General features: G+C 45.5%; 1 protein-coding gene across 1 annotated transcript; it reads left to right on the plus strand.

Annotated features, from left to right (window-relative positions):
• The first annotated feature begins 2,953 nt into the window (after positions 1 to 2,953).
• dlgap3 (discs, large (Drosophila) homolog-associated protein 3) lies at positions 2,954 to 17,708 on the plus strand. Its single transcript, XM_070846386.1, has 11 exons — positions 2,954 to 4,036; positions 9,564 to 9,775; positions 10,596 to 10,698; positions 10,793 to 11,009; positions 12,649 to 13,187; positions 13,706 to 13,800; positions 14,736 to 14,955; positions 15,896 to 16,190; positions 16,286 to 16,377; positions 16,585 to 16,731; positions 17,403 to 17,708. The coding sequence occupies exons 1-11, from the start codon at positions 2,975 to 2,977 to the stop codon at positions 17,706 to 17,708; spliced, it is 3,288 nt and encodes a 1,095-aa protein (XP_070702487.1). The 5' UTR covers positions 2,954 to 2,974.
• Positions 17,709 to 17,973: the final 265 nt, after the last annotated feature.

The raw sequence follows: 17,973 nt of genomic DNA on the forward strand, positions 1-17,973 counted from the left end.
CGGGGGTGGTCGTCCAAAGAAGAATGAAAATATATAAAGAAAACAAAAAGATGGAGTGGAGTGGAGTGGAGGTGGAGTAGAAAAGGGAGGGAAGTAGGTAGGACCACACATAATAGTGGCTGTACATTCAGATTTTAATTGGAAGGGATGTCTGAAAACAAAAGAGAACAAAAGAAGCACCTATTATTTGGTGTGTAAAATGTGTGTACGTAACACTGTAACACCTCAATTATCTGATGAGAGATGAAGAGGAGAGCCCACTGGTGGATGACAGATCAGTAGAGGCCAAAAGATGATGAACAGAAACAAACTTTGTAATTAACTCAACGCAGAGAAGCGCTGACAGGCAGAGAGCCAGACGGCCTGACAGGTTCATAAAAAAAAAAAAAAAAAATTAAAAAAAAGAAAGGAGGAGAGCGTATGGAGGGAGAGACATGACTGGAGGATGGATAGAAGTAGGTCAGGAGGAGAGACTGAGAGGACAGGGAGACATGTGGAGAGATGGATAGAGAGGAGGAAACAAAGGAAAGAGGCAGCCAGCGTTTGGTTGCTGCTCCTCTACCTCTCTATCTTTACAGTTGCCTGTCTCCACATGGGTGCCTTTTCAATGCGTGCGCACACTACCGCACATTCGGGCATGTGCGTGCGTGCGTGTCACTGTGACTGACAGCTCCTAGCCAGCAGCCTGCTCCAAAGCCAAAGACTTCATAATAAACAGAACATGGTTTAATTTACTCCTCCAGGCAGAGCGCCGCTGCTCACTTTGTTGTCTATTCATAAACAGGGACGCACGCACGCAAGCACAACACACCGCAAAAAATATCCGTCTGAACAACTCATTTCGTGCCTGTATATCTTTATATTTGTCTTGCTCTTTTAAGTTTTGCCGCACGTTTGCGTAAGAAACTATAATGCAGTTCTTGTGCGTATGTTTCTATTTTATCATAAATAAAATCTTTAGACATGTTGATGGAAATCGTTTCTAAACTCTGGGCCTCTGAATGGACTTTTCCCATGACAGCAACTGTCTGACATTTGAGACCACCGCATGTCATGTTGCTAGGAGACGCACTCTCCAGTCAGGTGTGCTTCTGACAAAAGTGCGTCCCACCCCATGTATAGCCTACAAACGAGAGGCGGCTCCATCCACCCATGTGCAATGTCTGAAATCCGAAATCTGTCCACGGCGGGAAGCTGACTCGGAGAGGCCGGTCGTCACGGCTACACCAATGACACGGCTGGATGTGGGTGAGCTTCCTGGGTGGCAGCTCTCATTCAGCCAATCAAGGCAAACAGGCCACGCTCTATTTAATGATTATCCCAGCATCTGTCCCCTATCTCTTATCCCTGTGTGAAAGCCAGCAAACAGAAGCGCAAATACACCCACAGGAGCTCAGCGAATCCCCTCCAGCCGAGCGGCTCGATTCTGGCTTTCATCGAGTAATTTCATCTCAATTTAATCAAATCTAAAAATGAAGGGAAATGCTTGTGTGCATTATGAACAGGCTGTGTGCCCGTGATTCATGCTATGGTTAGTGAAGAACATGGTTGATGGAGGATGTGATTACAGCAGCAGTGGCAATTAATGCCAGTCTAATAAAATACATGATTACCACATTTGGAATGTAATCAAGGTTGTTACCCTTGTGCTGAAAACAAAGGCAATACAAAGATAGAAATAGTCCCGTTTCCATTCTGTTTACTTTTACCTACAGCAAACATAGTGCGAGGGTGATATGGTTTACATTGTGACACGTTCTTGCTACAGCTTTGCACAGCGTATTGATTTCATTTCCTGCATTTGTTTCATGGAGAAGATCCCATCCTCTTCTGCACTTTTATCCTTTCGAGGCAGCAGCGGTGTTGGTTTCTGCCTGGTCACCAGGATATTATGAATCATGTTGTTGTTCAGCTGGTATCCAAACAGTGAAACGGTTGTGTAATTGATAGCACAGACGTTTGTGAATATGCTTGGATGCTTGCCGTCGCTCTCTATCTCCCCTGCATCAGGATGCAGGTGATCAATAAACACACTGTTTTCCTCTGCTGTAAATCATGTGAATGCTCAAAGACTCCCTGCGGGCATGGATGGAGGAAAAACAGACAGACGACAAGGAGTGCTGGGCTGATGAATACAACGATAGGGGAGAGAGGAGCTAGGCGTGCCAAATGGGAGAGCGAGGCAGAAGCTGAAGAGACACCGTGAGGGAGAAAGAAAGGCTAATATTCTTGATTTATCAGCCCAGCAGCCTTTGAGATGAATGAGAAGAAGAAAGCTGTCTGTGGCTGCTTATTGCAGCCCACAGGATAAATGCTCACAATTACATTGTTTGTCTTTGGTTGGGTAAAAAATGAAGTGCAAAATCAATAAAAGTGTTCATCAGAATATGAAAAGAAAACATGTTTCCTCTCTTCTGTCACAGGCACGTGACAGAAGAGAGGAAACAATCTGGACACCAATCTACAAAGTCTATTTCTTTTTGTTGTGATTCACTTGTAAGTTATTCAATGAACTGCACTCTACTAAACCTCTCACCTTTGTGTCTCACACAGACATATTAAGCGCAAAAACTGTGCTCACTCAGAATCGTTTTTTCAAAGGATTATATCATTGTTTTCACATGTTAGAGCCCTCAGGACAAGTCAAGTGTGTTCTCATGTGTAAAAAGCTTGAAATCTTAGCAGCTATTGAGGTAACCAAAGAGTGACTGGCAGTGATCGCCAACATCTACTCATCATCTCCCAGTTATTCCGTGAGATGAGGCAGTAAAATGTTGAACTCTAGATTCACTTATTTGATAATGTGAATATTTGTATTGTGTTTATTCCTGTCTGCCGAGATAGACCTAACCGGTTACTCTTTGTGCCTCTAGGTGAGACTGGTGCAGCCCTGTCACGCCCACAGCGCCCCCTTTCGGCCCGGACGGCCCACCACGCCCCGGCGCCAGTGAAAGGGTACCATGTCAGCCGTAGCATGTCCCAGCATTCCTCTGGTGGTGGCGGAGGAGGCCCCTGCCACTGCACGCCTGAAGAGTGCGACGGCCTGGGCAGAGACTACTACCAGGGTCACAGTGATGGCCACTACTACCCTCCTGGAGTTGCGGCTGAGGCCCTGGCGCTGGAAAGGCACCATTCCCACTCCCACTCCCACAGCCACTCTGGAGGGGGAACCTTCCCCCGCTCACACCCCAGCCAGCACCCACCTCTCCAGTCGTTTGACTCCTGCGAGGAGTGCTTGTCCTCGGGCCACCCAGCGAAGATGCACCGCATTCCCCCGAACCTGATGGACCAGTTTGAGAAGCAGGTGCCCTTTCATCCTGATGGCTTCCACACTCTGCAGTACCAGCGCACCACAAGCGGCGGTGCTGAGCAGCGCAGCGAGAGCCCCTCACGTATCCGTCACCTGGTCAACTCTGTGCAGCGCCTCTTTGCCAAGTCCCATTCCCTGGAGGCACCGTCCAAACGGGAGTACAATGGCACAAGAGGAGGTGGGGACTACCGTGGCGAGAGAGGAGGAGGCCACAGGAGTGGAGGGGAGGATGGCGGAGGCCACCACTCAGGCCATCAATCACGCTCTACCAGGAGGAGCAAGTCTCGAGAGCGTAGCAAGAGCGGAGACTCACGGCACGAGTCAGGCAGACGTCACCGCAGCAGGACAGCAGGCTGGTGGAGCTCTGACGACAACCTGGACAGCGACAGCAGCTACCTGGTTGGCGGCGGCAGACGGGGGTATCCCAGCGGGCACGAGAGCCTGGATGCAGCCATCCAGGAGCTCACCATGAAGAGGCCCAAGGAGCGTGGTGGTGGTGGGCCGGGGCCTGGGGAGTGCATGGCTTGTACTACAATGGCTCTTGCTGGGAATGAAGGAGGGGGCCACCACGGGCACCACGGCCACTCCCTGAAAAGGAGCACCTGGTCGGCTATGACAGTGAGTCAGGCCAGGGAGGTGTACCCTTCCTCCAGGGGAGGAGGCTACGAAAAAGCCCTTGTGCCGGTGGAGAATAAGCTCAAGGAGAGGACCTTCCACTACCTGCAGGTGTGTGTGCGCCTGCATGTCAACTAACATATATGTGTGTTTGTGTGTGTGCAGAAGGAATATAGTATGCCAGTGAAGACCTTACATGTTTCCTGCTTTCTCCCACATAAAAGGACATGTGCATCTGAAGAACATATGAACATAAGAAGAAAACACACTTTGCTGTGTTCTCACACAGAAAAAGGAGTCTCATGCAGGCTCTGGTTAACATGTCTTACATCAAAGCATTCACAACCTCTCTTGAATCATAATTCAAAAAAACTGGAGTGCAAGTTACTCTCTCTAGTAATAGCAGAGTTTCCAGTGTCCATTAAATCCATTCAAATCATTTGAATCCATTAATTTTTAAGACATCATCCCAAATAACTGTCAGATCTGAAGTTTTTCTGCTGTTTCAGAATTCATCCATTTTCATAGTCTTATGTATACATCCGTGATTACTGTGCTAGCAGGAAACACTAACAGCTAATTGCAGCATGACTTCATTGTGCAGATTCGTCAAAATTACGATAAAAAGTAGTGTCCAAAAGAATTTTGCACCAATAATTATTTCCATTTTTTTGTGTGCAATGCATGATGGGATATGGTGCTTGGTTAGTTAGATAGTAATTCTCACTATACATTCAGAGAGCACTGACACACGACAGCACATGACAACATAACACCTCCTGTTTGCATTACTCAAAGCATGATGAGAACAGTACATTACCGAAGAATCAAAACATTTTATCAACAAATTGAAAGAAGAAAAACATAAAATAGTGAGTAAATCCATGGAGAAAATTTTACACTATCAGTAAATTTGTTGTCAAGGCATATTATGTCCATCAACATGACTCTTATACCCCTGGGACAATGACGTTTGTTCTTATACAGGTATATGCTTTGTGTTAAAACCACTTTACACACTGGTCAACAATGCAACAATTTTGAATTGCACACTTTTTTTCTTCATATCAAGTGTCATGAAAAGTGAGCAGTAAGCAGTCCAGGGTTTGAAGAGTGAAATGTCCACCTGTCTTGTCTTGGTATTTTGCTGTGAGTAAGTTTGTAAGAATCTTTATTTATGTAGCTACTTTCAAGAGCAGAGACTTAACAAAGTGCTTCACAGGGTACATATACATACAGGCAGGAAACACGGTGACACAGTAAAAGGAAGTAATTACAAAAACTGAAAAATTACACAAATGCCTGAATTTCCAAACAAATGGGTCTTGAGCTGCTTCTTAAAATTGCCCACAGATCTGAAGTATAGTGGAAGAATTCCAAAGCTTAGGAGCTACAACCTCAAAAGCAAAGTCTTAACTATTAAACCCTGATCAGAGAACCTTAGAGACCTGCCGGTGAGTCAGAGAACAATGATTATTTAACGTCTCTCTCAACAGTCTATCTCCAAATCCAATACATGCAACTGTCCCTTTGCCTTCTCTCTAATTTTGTATTTCCTAAAATGAAAATCTACTGAGTGTTACAGTGCAGCTACAGAGTCAGCTGAAAGAGCGCACACATACACACACAAACACGGATACACAAACCTCCAGCTGTGCTGAGGCAGAGCTGCCATGCAGGCTGTGTTTCTACGGAAACAGCGGGTCGCCACAGGAGTCCCTGGTGCTTTTCCAACTCTCATCCTTTAGACATAGCTGAGGTCTGCTGATAGGAGCGACAGAGAGAGCAGGGTTTGTGTGTTAGCGTTTTCAAAGGACAAACCCCACACAATTTGCCCCTCTGCCTGAGGCTACCATCACATTCACACCTTAGGACACGAAATGAACTTCCCCACTGCAGCTTTTCTCATATCCCCAGGCGTCACTTGCGGTTTCATGAGAAGAGGGGAGATGGCGTGTTGAGTAAATTTTGTGCTGCGCATTGATGTGCTGAAGTCAGCCAGAGTGATCCATGGCTTCAGAGCACACAGCTTCCTGGAGCTGCAGATATAGAGCTGTTCGGGTTTACTTCACCTGCACTAGACGTCAGAACAAAACAGCAGCACAGGTGCCATATTAATGCAGCAGCTCCAAACTAAATTTCATACATTCAACTACTGACTTAAAAGGGGCTAAATATTTTTTACACTAACCGTAGACTGCATGTCTACATCAGTGGTTGCTTAGGTAGCCTACAGATCATCACCCAACTCTGCAGCTCCTCTCATCTTCACATCTTCACACTCTTTAACTTGTTAAATTTTAAATAATTTGACTGACTTCTGTAAAAACTTGACCAGTCGCATGTTGAGATCCCTCACCTGATGCAAAGGTTGTGCTGACAAAGTTCACACAATGAGAAACATTTTTCCAGAAAAACTTTCAAGACACTGTCCTTGTCCCATTGTTAAAGTCTTAAAATTTGTGTTGTTGTTCTGCTCACACCATATGGAAGCAGTCAAAGACATTAGCCATGAAAATAAAGGTTTTGGAAAAAAAAAAAAAATGAACATGAGAGATTAAAGTAAAATACCTTCATATACAGCAGTGCCATCAGGTCTGTTACTCTAATAATAGCCTTAAAGGCACAAAGTGACTTTTTTAGCCACTGCAATATCTATTTACACCCAGGTGCAAATAGCCTGATGGTCGCTATTTGGCTATTTATACCCACATTAACTATTTACACCCAGGTGCAAATAATATTGGTGGGTCTCAACACCTGTGTGCAAATAGCAGCTGCCTGTTTGTTGCAGAGAGAAGACATTATGATTCGACTGAAGAGAAACACAAAGCATGCAGTGCAGTTACACCACATTTTAAATCAGTTCAAGTATGCCACAACTATTTTTTTTTCTGTCAGGAACAGAAAAAGTAGTCATACTCCCTGCTACCAAATGGCAGGGACATGTATGGTATATACAAGCTTATTGTGACAGGTCCACACTGGTAGATCGCTCAAGTTTGCCACACAAAACCAAAAAAAAAAAGTGAAGCATCTTGAAATGAAAATTGAAGGAACAAAAATGAGTGAATCTTCACAAGTCAGAATTATCGTGGTCACAAGCAAAGGGACATGTGGAAGGTTTTCTCCCATGGTGTCAACACCAATCACAATGTGCGGCATCACAAGCCAGCGCTCTCCATTCCCTAAACCCTTCCCTTCCCCTCGGCCTGTGTCTGATAGATAAGGAACGATAAAAACGAGAATATGGAGCGAGAGTGAAATGAAGACTGACACAGCGAGAGAGAGAGAGAGACAAAGATCGAAGGGGGGAAAGAGCAAGGTAGAGGGATGCAGAGATAGCAAAGCAAGCTCAGGGATAGAAAAGCGATAAAGGAGGGGATGGTAGCCAAGGGGCAAAGCGAGAGGAGAGAAAGAGCAGGGCGAGAAAATGAGAGAGATAGTGGAAGGGCCAGGGGGATCGGGAGATTAGGCTGAATCATCTTTTAAGTGATGACCTTAAAAACACGCACTCAACTGGATGCCAAACCCTGGGGCTTTGACTGTGTGTGTGTGTGTGTGTGTCAGTGTGTGTAGGTGTTTTCATTCGGTCACATGCTCACGTGAGACCGCGCACCTTGCAGAATTTGCAAAAACTGAACGAACGAAGGGTCTTTCAGGACAAGCAGCTGCTGTTGCTTCCTGTTAGATTTAAAGCTTTCATCATACCGGAACAGACGTGGGATCAAATGGTGCAAACACACACAAATATTTACAAACCGAACTGAGCGGTACTCCACAATAATAGAATTTTCTGTCCAAGGTTGAGGTATCCTCATCTGGTATGATGCTAATTAAAGCTGCACTTGTTTTATTTTCACATCAACAGTGGATCAAATGAGTATGTGTGATGTGAAGGTGTCGTTCATTGTGACAAACCCACAGAAAATGACAGCCAAAGTCTGCAGCTCGCATCAGCTTTGGAGAGCTTTTTAGCTTCTTTCAGCTGCTTGTTTTGGTGTTCTGGCCTGCTACCTGCCCAGCACCAAACCACACAGACAAAACTAGCTAGTGAATCATTTTTCTCAGCAGCTGATGGAGATGAAAACACAGATATAAAGAACATGAATATTGGACTTACATTCATCGGGTGGCCAGAAAGATGTCTCTGAAACACTGCTAATGTTGCTCTTTGTCTGCTAGATATGTGAAAGTGTAATTGCTTGCTAACACATTTTCCACGCCAACTTTTTTTTTGCTGATAATGTGTCAAATGCTTTGATTTCAGCCGTCCTCATCAAATGGCCAAAACATAAAATCAACTAATGCAGCAGGAAAGACTGGACCTGTGATGTGTTTCTTTGTCTCTCTCTATAGCTGCCTGGCTCTCTCGCTCTTGCTGTTTCTCATTGCAGGTTCTCCACATTACATGGACTTTTGGAATATCTTTGAATATTAGAGCAGGCAGGGAAATTCATGACGTTTGGTTAAATCTAAAAGTAAATCATGGAATAGGACAACATTTCACAAATAATCCACCTCATGTGGATATGCCATAAAGAAACAGCACCAACAGACCAGAAAGAGTTGAACTTGAACAGTCATATGTTTTATGTTTTAGCACAGCCACAATGGGAACCTGTCAATGTAATTTTTTTTGTTTAATTTCATTGCTCTTTATCAGTTCTCTGTATGTTGTCTTCCTCCTTAGTTTCTTGTCCTGACTGTGTTCCTGAGTGGGAGTTTTTTCATATTGTTTTCCCATCAGACTCTCATTCGCCTCTTCAACCGTCCTCCTGCTTTCTGCCGGCTTAAGTCTCAGCTTCTCTGTTTCTAGTTTTGTCACCCTGTATATCTGTCGGTCTCTCTGTCTGCCACCTTTCCTGTCTGTCTGCCTACATCTTGTCTCTCTGTCCACTCTGCTTCCCTACCTGCCGTTCTGTGTATTGATTTATTTGCTCTCTGTCTGTCTGTCTCTATCTGTCGGCTTCTGGCTTACGCTGTTTCTCCTTCTCTGTATCAGTGTTTCTCCAGCTGTCAGAGTTTCTCTCTTTCTGTAAGTCCCTTTGTCCCTTTCTCTCTTTCTTTAAGATCATCTCCCATGTATGCATACATGTGCATGAGTGTGTGTGTGTGTGTGTGTGTGTGTGTGTGTGTGTGTGTGTGTGTGTGTGCGCTTTCATCGTGTGCATGAGCATGCTTGAGCTATCTGTGCTGGTGTGTTGGCGTTACACCAGGTGCACGTGTGCCATGACAGTACGTCTGATTCATCGCTGTCCTTCTGTTCGAGGTGCGAAATATTTTTCAGTGATGAAATATATTTCTGTTTCGAGAAGTCTTTTGACTTTCAACAGATATTGGGGGAGAAGCTGCCAACAGTGCAGTGAAAACATCTTCAATATCTCAACACTAATTTATTCACACTGTCAACTGCTTTTCCCTTAACAGTAGGTGTAGAAGAAGAATGCATACTTACTTTTTACTCATTTGATTTGTGTTTAACCCATTTATAGAAAATCTTACTAAAACTGACTTTGTCCATGTATATACTCTACATGGCTGTACACTTACTCACTACATGCTGCAGTTGCAGATTCTCTACCCCTCAAATTCTTACTTTGTGAATTGTGTTTGTGTGAATGTGGTTGCGCCTCAGGTCCCCTCAGAAGACTGGGGAGGTGGATACAGCGGCGGTGCTGCTGACGGCGGAGGAGAGATTCCATGCCGTCGCATGCGGAGCGGCAGCTACATCAAGGCCATGGGTGATGATGACAGCGCTGACTCGGACACCAGCCCAAAAGCTTCACCTAAGTCCACCCTGATCGCCCAGAGGGATGCCTTCAGACGATCTATCAGCATGGATCAAAGGTCAAAAGTCACAAAAAGAGTATTTGTATAAATGTTGAATGAGCCTTTTTAAAAACTAGTGGACCTTTATTATGTTGCTTGCAAGGACAGGAGAAGTTAGCTGTACTTATATTACTAACTATACACCCATTTAATGTTTCTGTAGAAAACTGGTTCCATTCTGAAATAAATGACTTGAATATCCTTTCATTTGTAAATGTTAAGGTCCTGGGCCCAAACTAGGGGTAGACAATACTGACAAAACAGTGTCAAATATATTCAGATTATGATAGACCTTAGATTTACGGTCACCGCTTTGATTACAATGTATTTCATTAGAAAATAATCTTGAATTTTTATTTCAAGAAGTGTATATTTTCAAGTGGTTAAAGGGGACACTCCAGCATTTTAGTATTGCACTTCTATAAATTTGTGTCCTAGCATGGGTCAAGCTCTGGACATTGGATCCTACACTTCCCATAATGCAAATCTAAAGCATCTTTCGTTAGAACGCCCATGTCTCATACACTCTACACATTTGTTTTTTATGCAAACTACATGTTAAAAAGGTGCAGTCTCTGGGACGGGATAACCCTGGTGACATCATCGGGGTTAAATTGCGTAACATTGGTGGAGTGCCCCTTTAAGATATTTCGTGATGGATTTCAGTAACATTTGAATTGTCATCGCTCACTCAGAGATGACAAGCATTAAGATACAGTTTGAAATGAGGAGACAGCAAGTCATAATGCTGAATTATTGTCCAACACTAGTACTAACATTAAGTCGTAATTGTTACAGCCATCAGTAATGCTGCTTATGTGTATGATTTGTGTCTCAGGTACTCGTGTAAGCAGTGTACAGACTCCTACCCCAACAGCCGAACTACACCCAAAACCCACACCCGCTCTCGCAGTTACACCCGCTCCCTGACCAGCTCACAGGTAACTAATGACGTGGTTTATTTGCGTGAGTTATGTTTTTATATATGTGTCTTAACTATAGCAAAGCATCCGTCTCACGTTTCCTCTCCCTCAGCTGGGAGACACGTTGAACCGTCAGTTTGAGGCAGTGTGTGAGACCATGTTCGGGGAGGTGGAGTCTCAAGCCGTGGAGGCTCTGGACCTTCCAGGCGTGTTCCGCACTCGCAGCCACAGCTACGTCCGCGCCATCCAGGCTGGCTGTTCCCAGGACGACGACTGCCTCTCTGTCTTCTCCATGTCAGGCCCGCAGGGAAGCATCAAGGGCGGGGCCGGTGAGTGTGTGTGTGTGTGTGTGTGTGTGTGTGTGTGTGTGTGTGGTTTGCTGTACCAATAAATAAAAGTCTGTGGTGTCTGTGTGAGTGTTAGATGGATGTGTGGTTGTTTTTTATGTCGTGGCAACCTGGTGGGACACACAGTAGGACAGCCAGTGGGAGAGGGAATTTTATGACAGTTTGTGTCTGCTTACCTCGACAAAAGCGAGATTATGCGCTCACACACCCATCCGCACACCCTCCATCCAAATGGATGCACTCATTGCATGTGGCTGTGCAATGACTGCATCCATTTTTAATTTGTAACCTTTTTTTTTCTCTATTCCTTCAGACTCTATGATCTCACTTTTTCATCGTCCAAGCCTTCTGCTCCTCTGCAGCATTTTCTTCCTGTTTGTGTACATGTGCGCAATGCTATAAGCAGAGGCTTATGTGCTGAGTTATTGTGCACACTCTTTGCTCTCTGTCATCTCTGTATCTCAGCTCTCCCATCAACCTCCCCTGTGTGATCGCAGGTTTCTCAGGCTCAGTAATAGGTACAGGAACGCTCATGATTATGATGGGAGTTCAGTGTCTCCAGCTGTGTTTTCTCTGTCTGTCTACAGTAGGGCTCTTCCTGGTGTTGTCTCACTCTTTTGCCTTCTTGCTCTCTATCATTATTTACTTGAAACATGTCTGTTTTTTGTACATTTCATGTCTTTATTTCTGATACTGTTTTAGCTTTACAATCATACTTTTACTCAAGCGTAATACACAGCACATCAGCACTAATTTGCTTATGTGGGTTTGCACACACTGCAGAGCCACTCTAGTGCCTTAAAGTACAGTCAAAATTCTAAACTTAGCAGCAAATCCCTCCTGATACATATTAAAGCCTCTATGAAGTGTCACACACATCAGCTACAAACACACATGCACCTATATATACATGCATGCCCCCACACTGGAGCTTAGAGCTTCATGGTTAGGATCTTTGTAAACTGTGACGAGCCAGCTGGTGATGAAGATGCTTGGAAAGAAATGCATTAAAGTTTGTTCCTTTATTCACTGAAAATAAACTCTGTGTGTGTGTGTGTGTGTGTGTGTGTGTGTGTGTGTGTGTGTGTGTGTGTGTGTGTGTGTGTGTGTGTGTACATTTCAACAAAGCAGTGAGCAAGGAGGAAGAGACAGAATCTGTGCTTCTCATTTTAATATTTCTCTCAGGAAATTGCTTTATCTTCATAAGAAGCAGAGTAAAGTTTGCTCAAGGGACGAGGTTTTCTTTTGTCACTTCTGTCATGTCTGTCTTTTCCACCACTTCACTCTCTGCCACTCACTGAAATTCAAACCAAAAGCAGATTTTTGGTAAAAAAAAAAAAAAAAGGTAGCGCTTTTAAGTTGCATTTATGAATTTGTCTGTCACATCTTCTGTTGGTATTATTTCTTAATGATTTTATTGTTTTCTCTCCTTTTTACACTCCCTTTTATGTCAACAAATTCCCTTCTTTTCACTCTTTGTCTTTCCTGCCACCTTCTCCCTCCAGTCTGTCCCTTTTGTAAGTATCCCCCTCCCCTGCTCCCTGTTGATCTAGTACCCATTTTACTTTTAACAGCCCACTATGCCTCTGTCTTCCTTTCTCCCGCTCTTCTGACACTTCAGTCTTTCCTTACCGTAAAGGTGCGCCTCCCCCACTCCCACCTCGCATGTCCAAGTCTTCGCTGTCGGTGCGGGCCCAGAGCAGCACCGAATCCACCCAGGATGCCTACTTCCAGAACAGTGGACAGCTGGCCTCAAGCTCGGGCCCCGGGCGCCCCAAGCTGCACAGCAACTCCGTGGACCTGGGCAGCTCTGATGGCCCCTCGGGTCGCTCCTCCAGAGGGGGCTACTACACCGCCACGGGCCCCGGTCGCTCCCGGCAGCACAGTAACTCTGCAGAGAGCCTAGATGGGGTCAGGGGTTCACGGGAGTTGGTGCCCTATGGAGGGGGTCCGGGAGTTGGGGTGAGAGCCAAACACAGCAGCTCAGCTGACAGTCTGCTGGAGGGGCCTCCGAGGCCAGCGAGGGAGAGGGACGGCAGGGTCGGTGGCAGCCTGGGGAAGTCAGTCTCTCTGCCTCAGAACAGCATAGTGCTGAGTAAAGCTGGGGGGCAAGACGAAGGACGCGGTGGGAGAAAGTGGAGGCCATCCATAGCTGTGCAAGTGAGAAAGGACATTTTACTCTATCAACATTTGAAAGCTACTAACTAGTCTTTCAATTACTGTTTAAGTTAATCAATAATCTTTTGGTCTATAAGTGTCACAAGTTTTCAAATTAATCAGTTGGTGTGACCAGCAGCCCACTGTCAGAAACAGAACACAGAAAAAAGCAGCAAATTGGCAAATGACTTAAATGATCAAATTTAATGGCAAAGGGAATGACTACAATTTTTTCTGTCAATTAAACAGTTGACTAATCATCCCAGCCCTAATAAGTATACAATTGAGAAAATTGATGCCACTCATGTCTGCGTGTTAACTTCAAGGCTAACTGTTTCCCCCTATTTCCAGTCTTTATGCTAAGCTAAGCTAACTGGCTACTAACCGAGGCCTCTTATTGCATGCACAGATTTGAGAGCTGGATCAATTTTCTCATCTAAACCCCCAAAATGAACGGCGTGTCTTTCAGCCTCAACCTCTGTGGCCTTACCGTGGTGCTTTGTGTCTTTCCTCTGCTCCAGGTGGACAGCTCAGAGACTCTGTCGGATTCAGACGCAGAGGGCAAAGCTCTTACAGAGGTCCACTCTATAGGAGTCCAAGTGGAAGATGACAAAAGGTAGTGGAAACACAACTTCAGAGCAGGGAAAAAGTGTTTATCTTAGAAATCTTTTCTCAACTTGAAGAGTGTTTATTTGGCGTGACATTTAACTTCCCTTAATTATGAGCTCAAACTTGCAAACTAAGAATTGTGTTTGTTTATTTGCTAATTTATCTTTGCCCCAAAACATGTGGCTTCATCAAGAGACTTTTGGTCTTTGCAAAGTGATTTATGTGAATAATTTTAATATATTATGTGAAAAATCCTTTGTCTCCTAGGCGCCCAACAGTGCAGCCACCTATGGTTGATTTCTAGGCTAGATCCTATTATTTCATTTAACATTTCATCAGACATCACAGCTTGAACTCGGTAACACTTTGTTCCAAGAATGTCGTGTGTTTTCCGACTGTAACCATGACAACTGCAAATCATACACTTGACATGACTTTCACACGTGATGCAGGCCCTCTCCTAATTATATCCAGCTTTGCCTACCGGTCAGACTCACCCGCATGCATGCGAGCACGCACAACAACACGTGCTCCCCAAACTCCGAGCAGTATGTGATCATGTACCTGTGAGCAATGTCCCCCAACACCTGCAGTCATCATGGATGGCAGGGGAGAAAACAGGGACGCGAGAACGGATATCTGAGTCACCGCTCACACCTCTGACGGGGGGAGTTGGGGTATAAACTTGTAATGGAGTAAACACTCATCACTGAGTCCATTGACGTGACATTTGCACACAGTGGTGCGTCATATGTCAGAGGATTTAGCAGGGCTTATCACAACCGCCGAGATAGTAGTGACTTCAGTGACACCATGACTACTCCTGCTCCAGTAGGAATGCGCAATTATTAGAGAAGGAAAAGTGATTTGAGGAAGGCTTTTGCATGTGGTGCTCTGTGTGACTGGATGGCTCCGGGCCTGCTCTGACTCCCTGTGTTGCAGGAGGGCTCGTTTCAAGCGCTCCAACAGCGTGACGGCGAGCGTGCAGGCCGACCTGGACCCAGAGGGCTTCCCTGGGCTCAGCATCGCCGTGCCGACGCAGGATAAGAGCCTCCAGTTCGGCTGCTCCTTCCAAAGGCACTCGTCAGAGCCAGAGTCAGCTAGCCAGTACACGGAGTGCCACCGCACCGTCCACACGCAAGGACAATGGGCCTACAGAGAGGTTGGTCTGCAGTCATAGGCAAACCCCCCCGAGTCCTCCCCGATTGAAGATGGTGTTCTTTGCAACTACATTCAGTGTTTTCACCAAAACATGCTGTGTGATGCTTGAAACCTGTCGTAGGTGCAAAAATGCATTTTTTTTCCCTTGTAGAACATTTCCAAAGATTTTTTGGGGGGATATTTTGGAATCAGCATTGTTTACATTCATGTTTGATAGTTAGAAGCCTTTTTCTTTGTTGCCCTGGCAGGTATGATTTCTACCATGCTGCTGCTGCCAACCGGTAGAACAGCATGAACCTTGGCATCGACCACATGCTTATGTGTTTACATGTGTACTATCTTGCACGTGCATGAGATACAGACTGAGAAAAAGGCCAAAAACTTGGTGCCTTTAAAGGAATAGTTTGACATTTTTCATTTTGCCGAGAGAGGAGAAGATGGATACCTCTCTCATACTGCCAGGAGACAAACAGCTTAGCTTAGCACAAAGACTGTCATTGTCATTGTTACACACTAACATAAGGTGTTGATTTTTAGAGATGCTGGCAGCCAGATTTTGTTACCTTTGGACCGAGCCAGACTCAGCTAAGCTAATGCTACTTGTTGTAGCTTCATGCAGGCATGCGAGTGGCATCAACCTTCTCCTTTTATTCTTGGAAAGCCAATATTATTCCCTTACACTTGGCTGACAAACATTGTGTGTTTTTTGTTAAGTAAGTCTCAAACTAGAAACTCCAAATTGCGATCACACTGGCTGAATAATACTTTATCTTGTAATTCCTCAGTGAGGAATCCAGTGCCCTCGTGTTCATGTGGATGTGGGTGTTAGAATGTCTTATGGTCACATTAATTGAGAAAGATATGAGGACTGAAGATGAGTTGTACCTGTTCTCAATGGTCACAATACCATGTGTTCAGCAGTTGTTCTTGTGTAATCGCAGGACTTTATTCAGAGTGGCTATACCACTGAGCCCTGCCCAGCAGACCCACGGCCCCACCAGCACCCACACTTGCCTCCACGTTCCCACTCCCCTCTGCCCATCACCTCGGAGAGAGCTTGGGCGGGCACGCCGTCCCTGGAAGGCCCCCGGAGCCTTCCCGACTCGGGCCGAGCCTCGCCCTGCATGAGAGACGGAGAGTTCTTCCTACGCCTCCTGCAGACAGAGGTGGAGAGGATGGAGGGCTGGTGCCAGAACATGGAGAGAGAGGCAGAGGAGAACGAACTGCCAGAGGAGAGTGAGTTTGGGAGGAGGATCAAAAGGACGAGAGATAAAGATCAACAATGAATAATTCTGTGATTTCTAAAACTACTCGTGTTGTTTCCTCTTTAGTTCTTGAGCTGATTCGAAATGCAGTTGGCAGTGCCCAGATGCTCATGTCTCAGAAAGTCCAGCAGTTCTTCCGCCTCTGCCAACAAAGTGTGGTTAGTATTTATGATTGCGTGCAAAATCATGACAACACACATTACATACGGTGCATGGTTTCACTGAGATTTACTGCCGCTAAAGGCAAAATTAGCTTGGCTATAAAACGCTACTGCAGAAATTGGTCATTTTATTGCCTTTCTCTCTCACAAATCCTTGTGTATATCACCCTTTACATGTCATGTCCCGTCCCTGTGCCCACCCAGGACCCATCAGCGTACCCCCAGCCCACCTCTCAGGACCTGGCAGGCTTCTGGGACCTGCTCCAGCTCAACATAGAGGACGTCAGGGTCAAGTTTCAGGACCTCCAGAGGCTCAAGGACTCTAACTGGAGGCGCCCACCTGAAAAGAAGGTGAGAGCGCCAGGGGTCCAAACAGCCCTGGTTTCCCTACAGCACTCCCCCAGAGCTAAGATGGCAGTGTGCAGAAGAGTAGCACAGATGGTCGTGCCCTCCAAGCCTTTGCAGGCTGTGAAAATACAGAACAGCAAGAGGAACTGAGCTGAGCTGCCCACAAGTCGGGGGAGTCTTACACCGCTAGAAATCGAAATGCATATTAGCATTTTTGCCTTTATTGCAGCTGGTCAGACAGAAGAAAGCACTTGTCTGTTACACTGTTGTCTATAAAGGTTAAGCTTCTCACTGATCAACATTATTCTTAATAACAAACTAACAATTGTTTCTCTTTTCTTCTTTTTCTTTTTCCATAATCTCCTTTTCTTCTCTCATTTCATTTCCTTTTATGTCATCCGATGCCAATGCATGCTGAGATACGTTTTTTGACTTTTTTGTCCTTTTTATTTATTTGTCTGTCATAATGTCTCGGTCCATGTTTCTTCCTCACTTACATTTTTTTTTCTCTCTTTGGTTTGTCGTTCTTTTTCTTTCTCCCAATATCTCCACTTTTTCTTTTTGGCATGGGATCCCTCTCGTGCAACGATACGAATCCATTTTGTTCTCTGCCCGACCCAATAAACCACTATCATTTCTCATCTTATATCTACGTCTCACCATTGCCGGGCTAGGAGGATAAGAAGCTTCCTCCTCCCTTACCAAAGAAGCCTGCAGGCGGGGTGAGTGGCAGCCTAAGGGCCGATAGCAGCGCCGATGGGGGCGCCGGAGGTGGGTCGGGGGGCCTGGTGGTGCCTCGCATAGGAGGACACACCCTACCTATCAGGGAGAAGTCCCTGGACCTCGGGGACCGGCAGAGGACAGAAGCGAGGAGGAGGCTGCTGCAGACCAAGCGCACTGCCTCCTTCAGGCAGAACTCGGCCACAGAGAGTGCCGACAGCATCGAGATCTACATCCCCGAAGCCCAGACTCGACTCTGAACACAAGACTGAGGTGTCTCCCACCCACCTCCTCACGCACCCTCACCCCTGCGAAGCTGACCAAATCTCAGTCATTTTCTGAGCCCAGTTTTGGATCTTCTGCGGGTCGTTGCTGTTTATCCGCTACCCTCCCTTCGGCATTTCCATCACTTCATTTACCACAACTGCAAATTCACTTCTCATGCTCATTAAACAAGCAATGACAGCCATTTTAGTGTCTTGAAATTTGGACATTTTACTGACACAGAGGCCTAGACCTGAAATG

Source organism: Pempheris klunzingeri, chromosome 16, assembly GCF_042242105.1.
Source record: "Pempheris klunzingeri isolate RE-2024b chromosome 16, fPemKlu1.hap1, whole genome shotgun sequence".
NCBI classification, from domain to species: domain Eukaryota; kingdom Metazoa; phylum Chordata; class Actinopteri; order Acropomatiformes; family Pempheridae; genus Pempheris; species Pempheris klunzingeri.

Bases quoted from the DNA above. Each gene is read 5' to 3' on its own strand.
- dlgap3 (XM_070846386.1), top strand. From the start codon at position 2,975: ATGTCCCAGCATTCCTCTGGTGGTGGCGGAGGAGGCCCCTGCCACTGC. The intron at 16,191-16,285 runs GTGAGTTTGGGA...TTTCCTCTTTAG, and splicing joins GAACGAACTGCCAGAGGAGA to TTCTTGAGCTGATTCGAAAT. The intron at 16,732-17,402 runs GTGAGAGCGCCA...TTGCCGGGCTAG, and splicing joins GGCGCCCACCTGAAAAGAAG to GAGGATAAGAAGCTTCCTCC.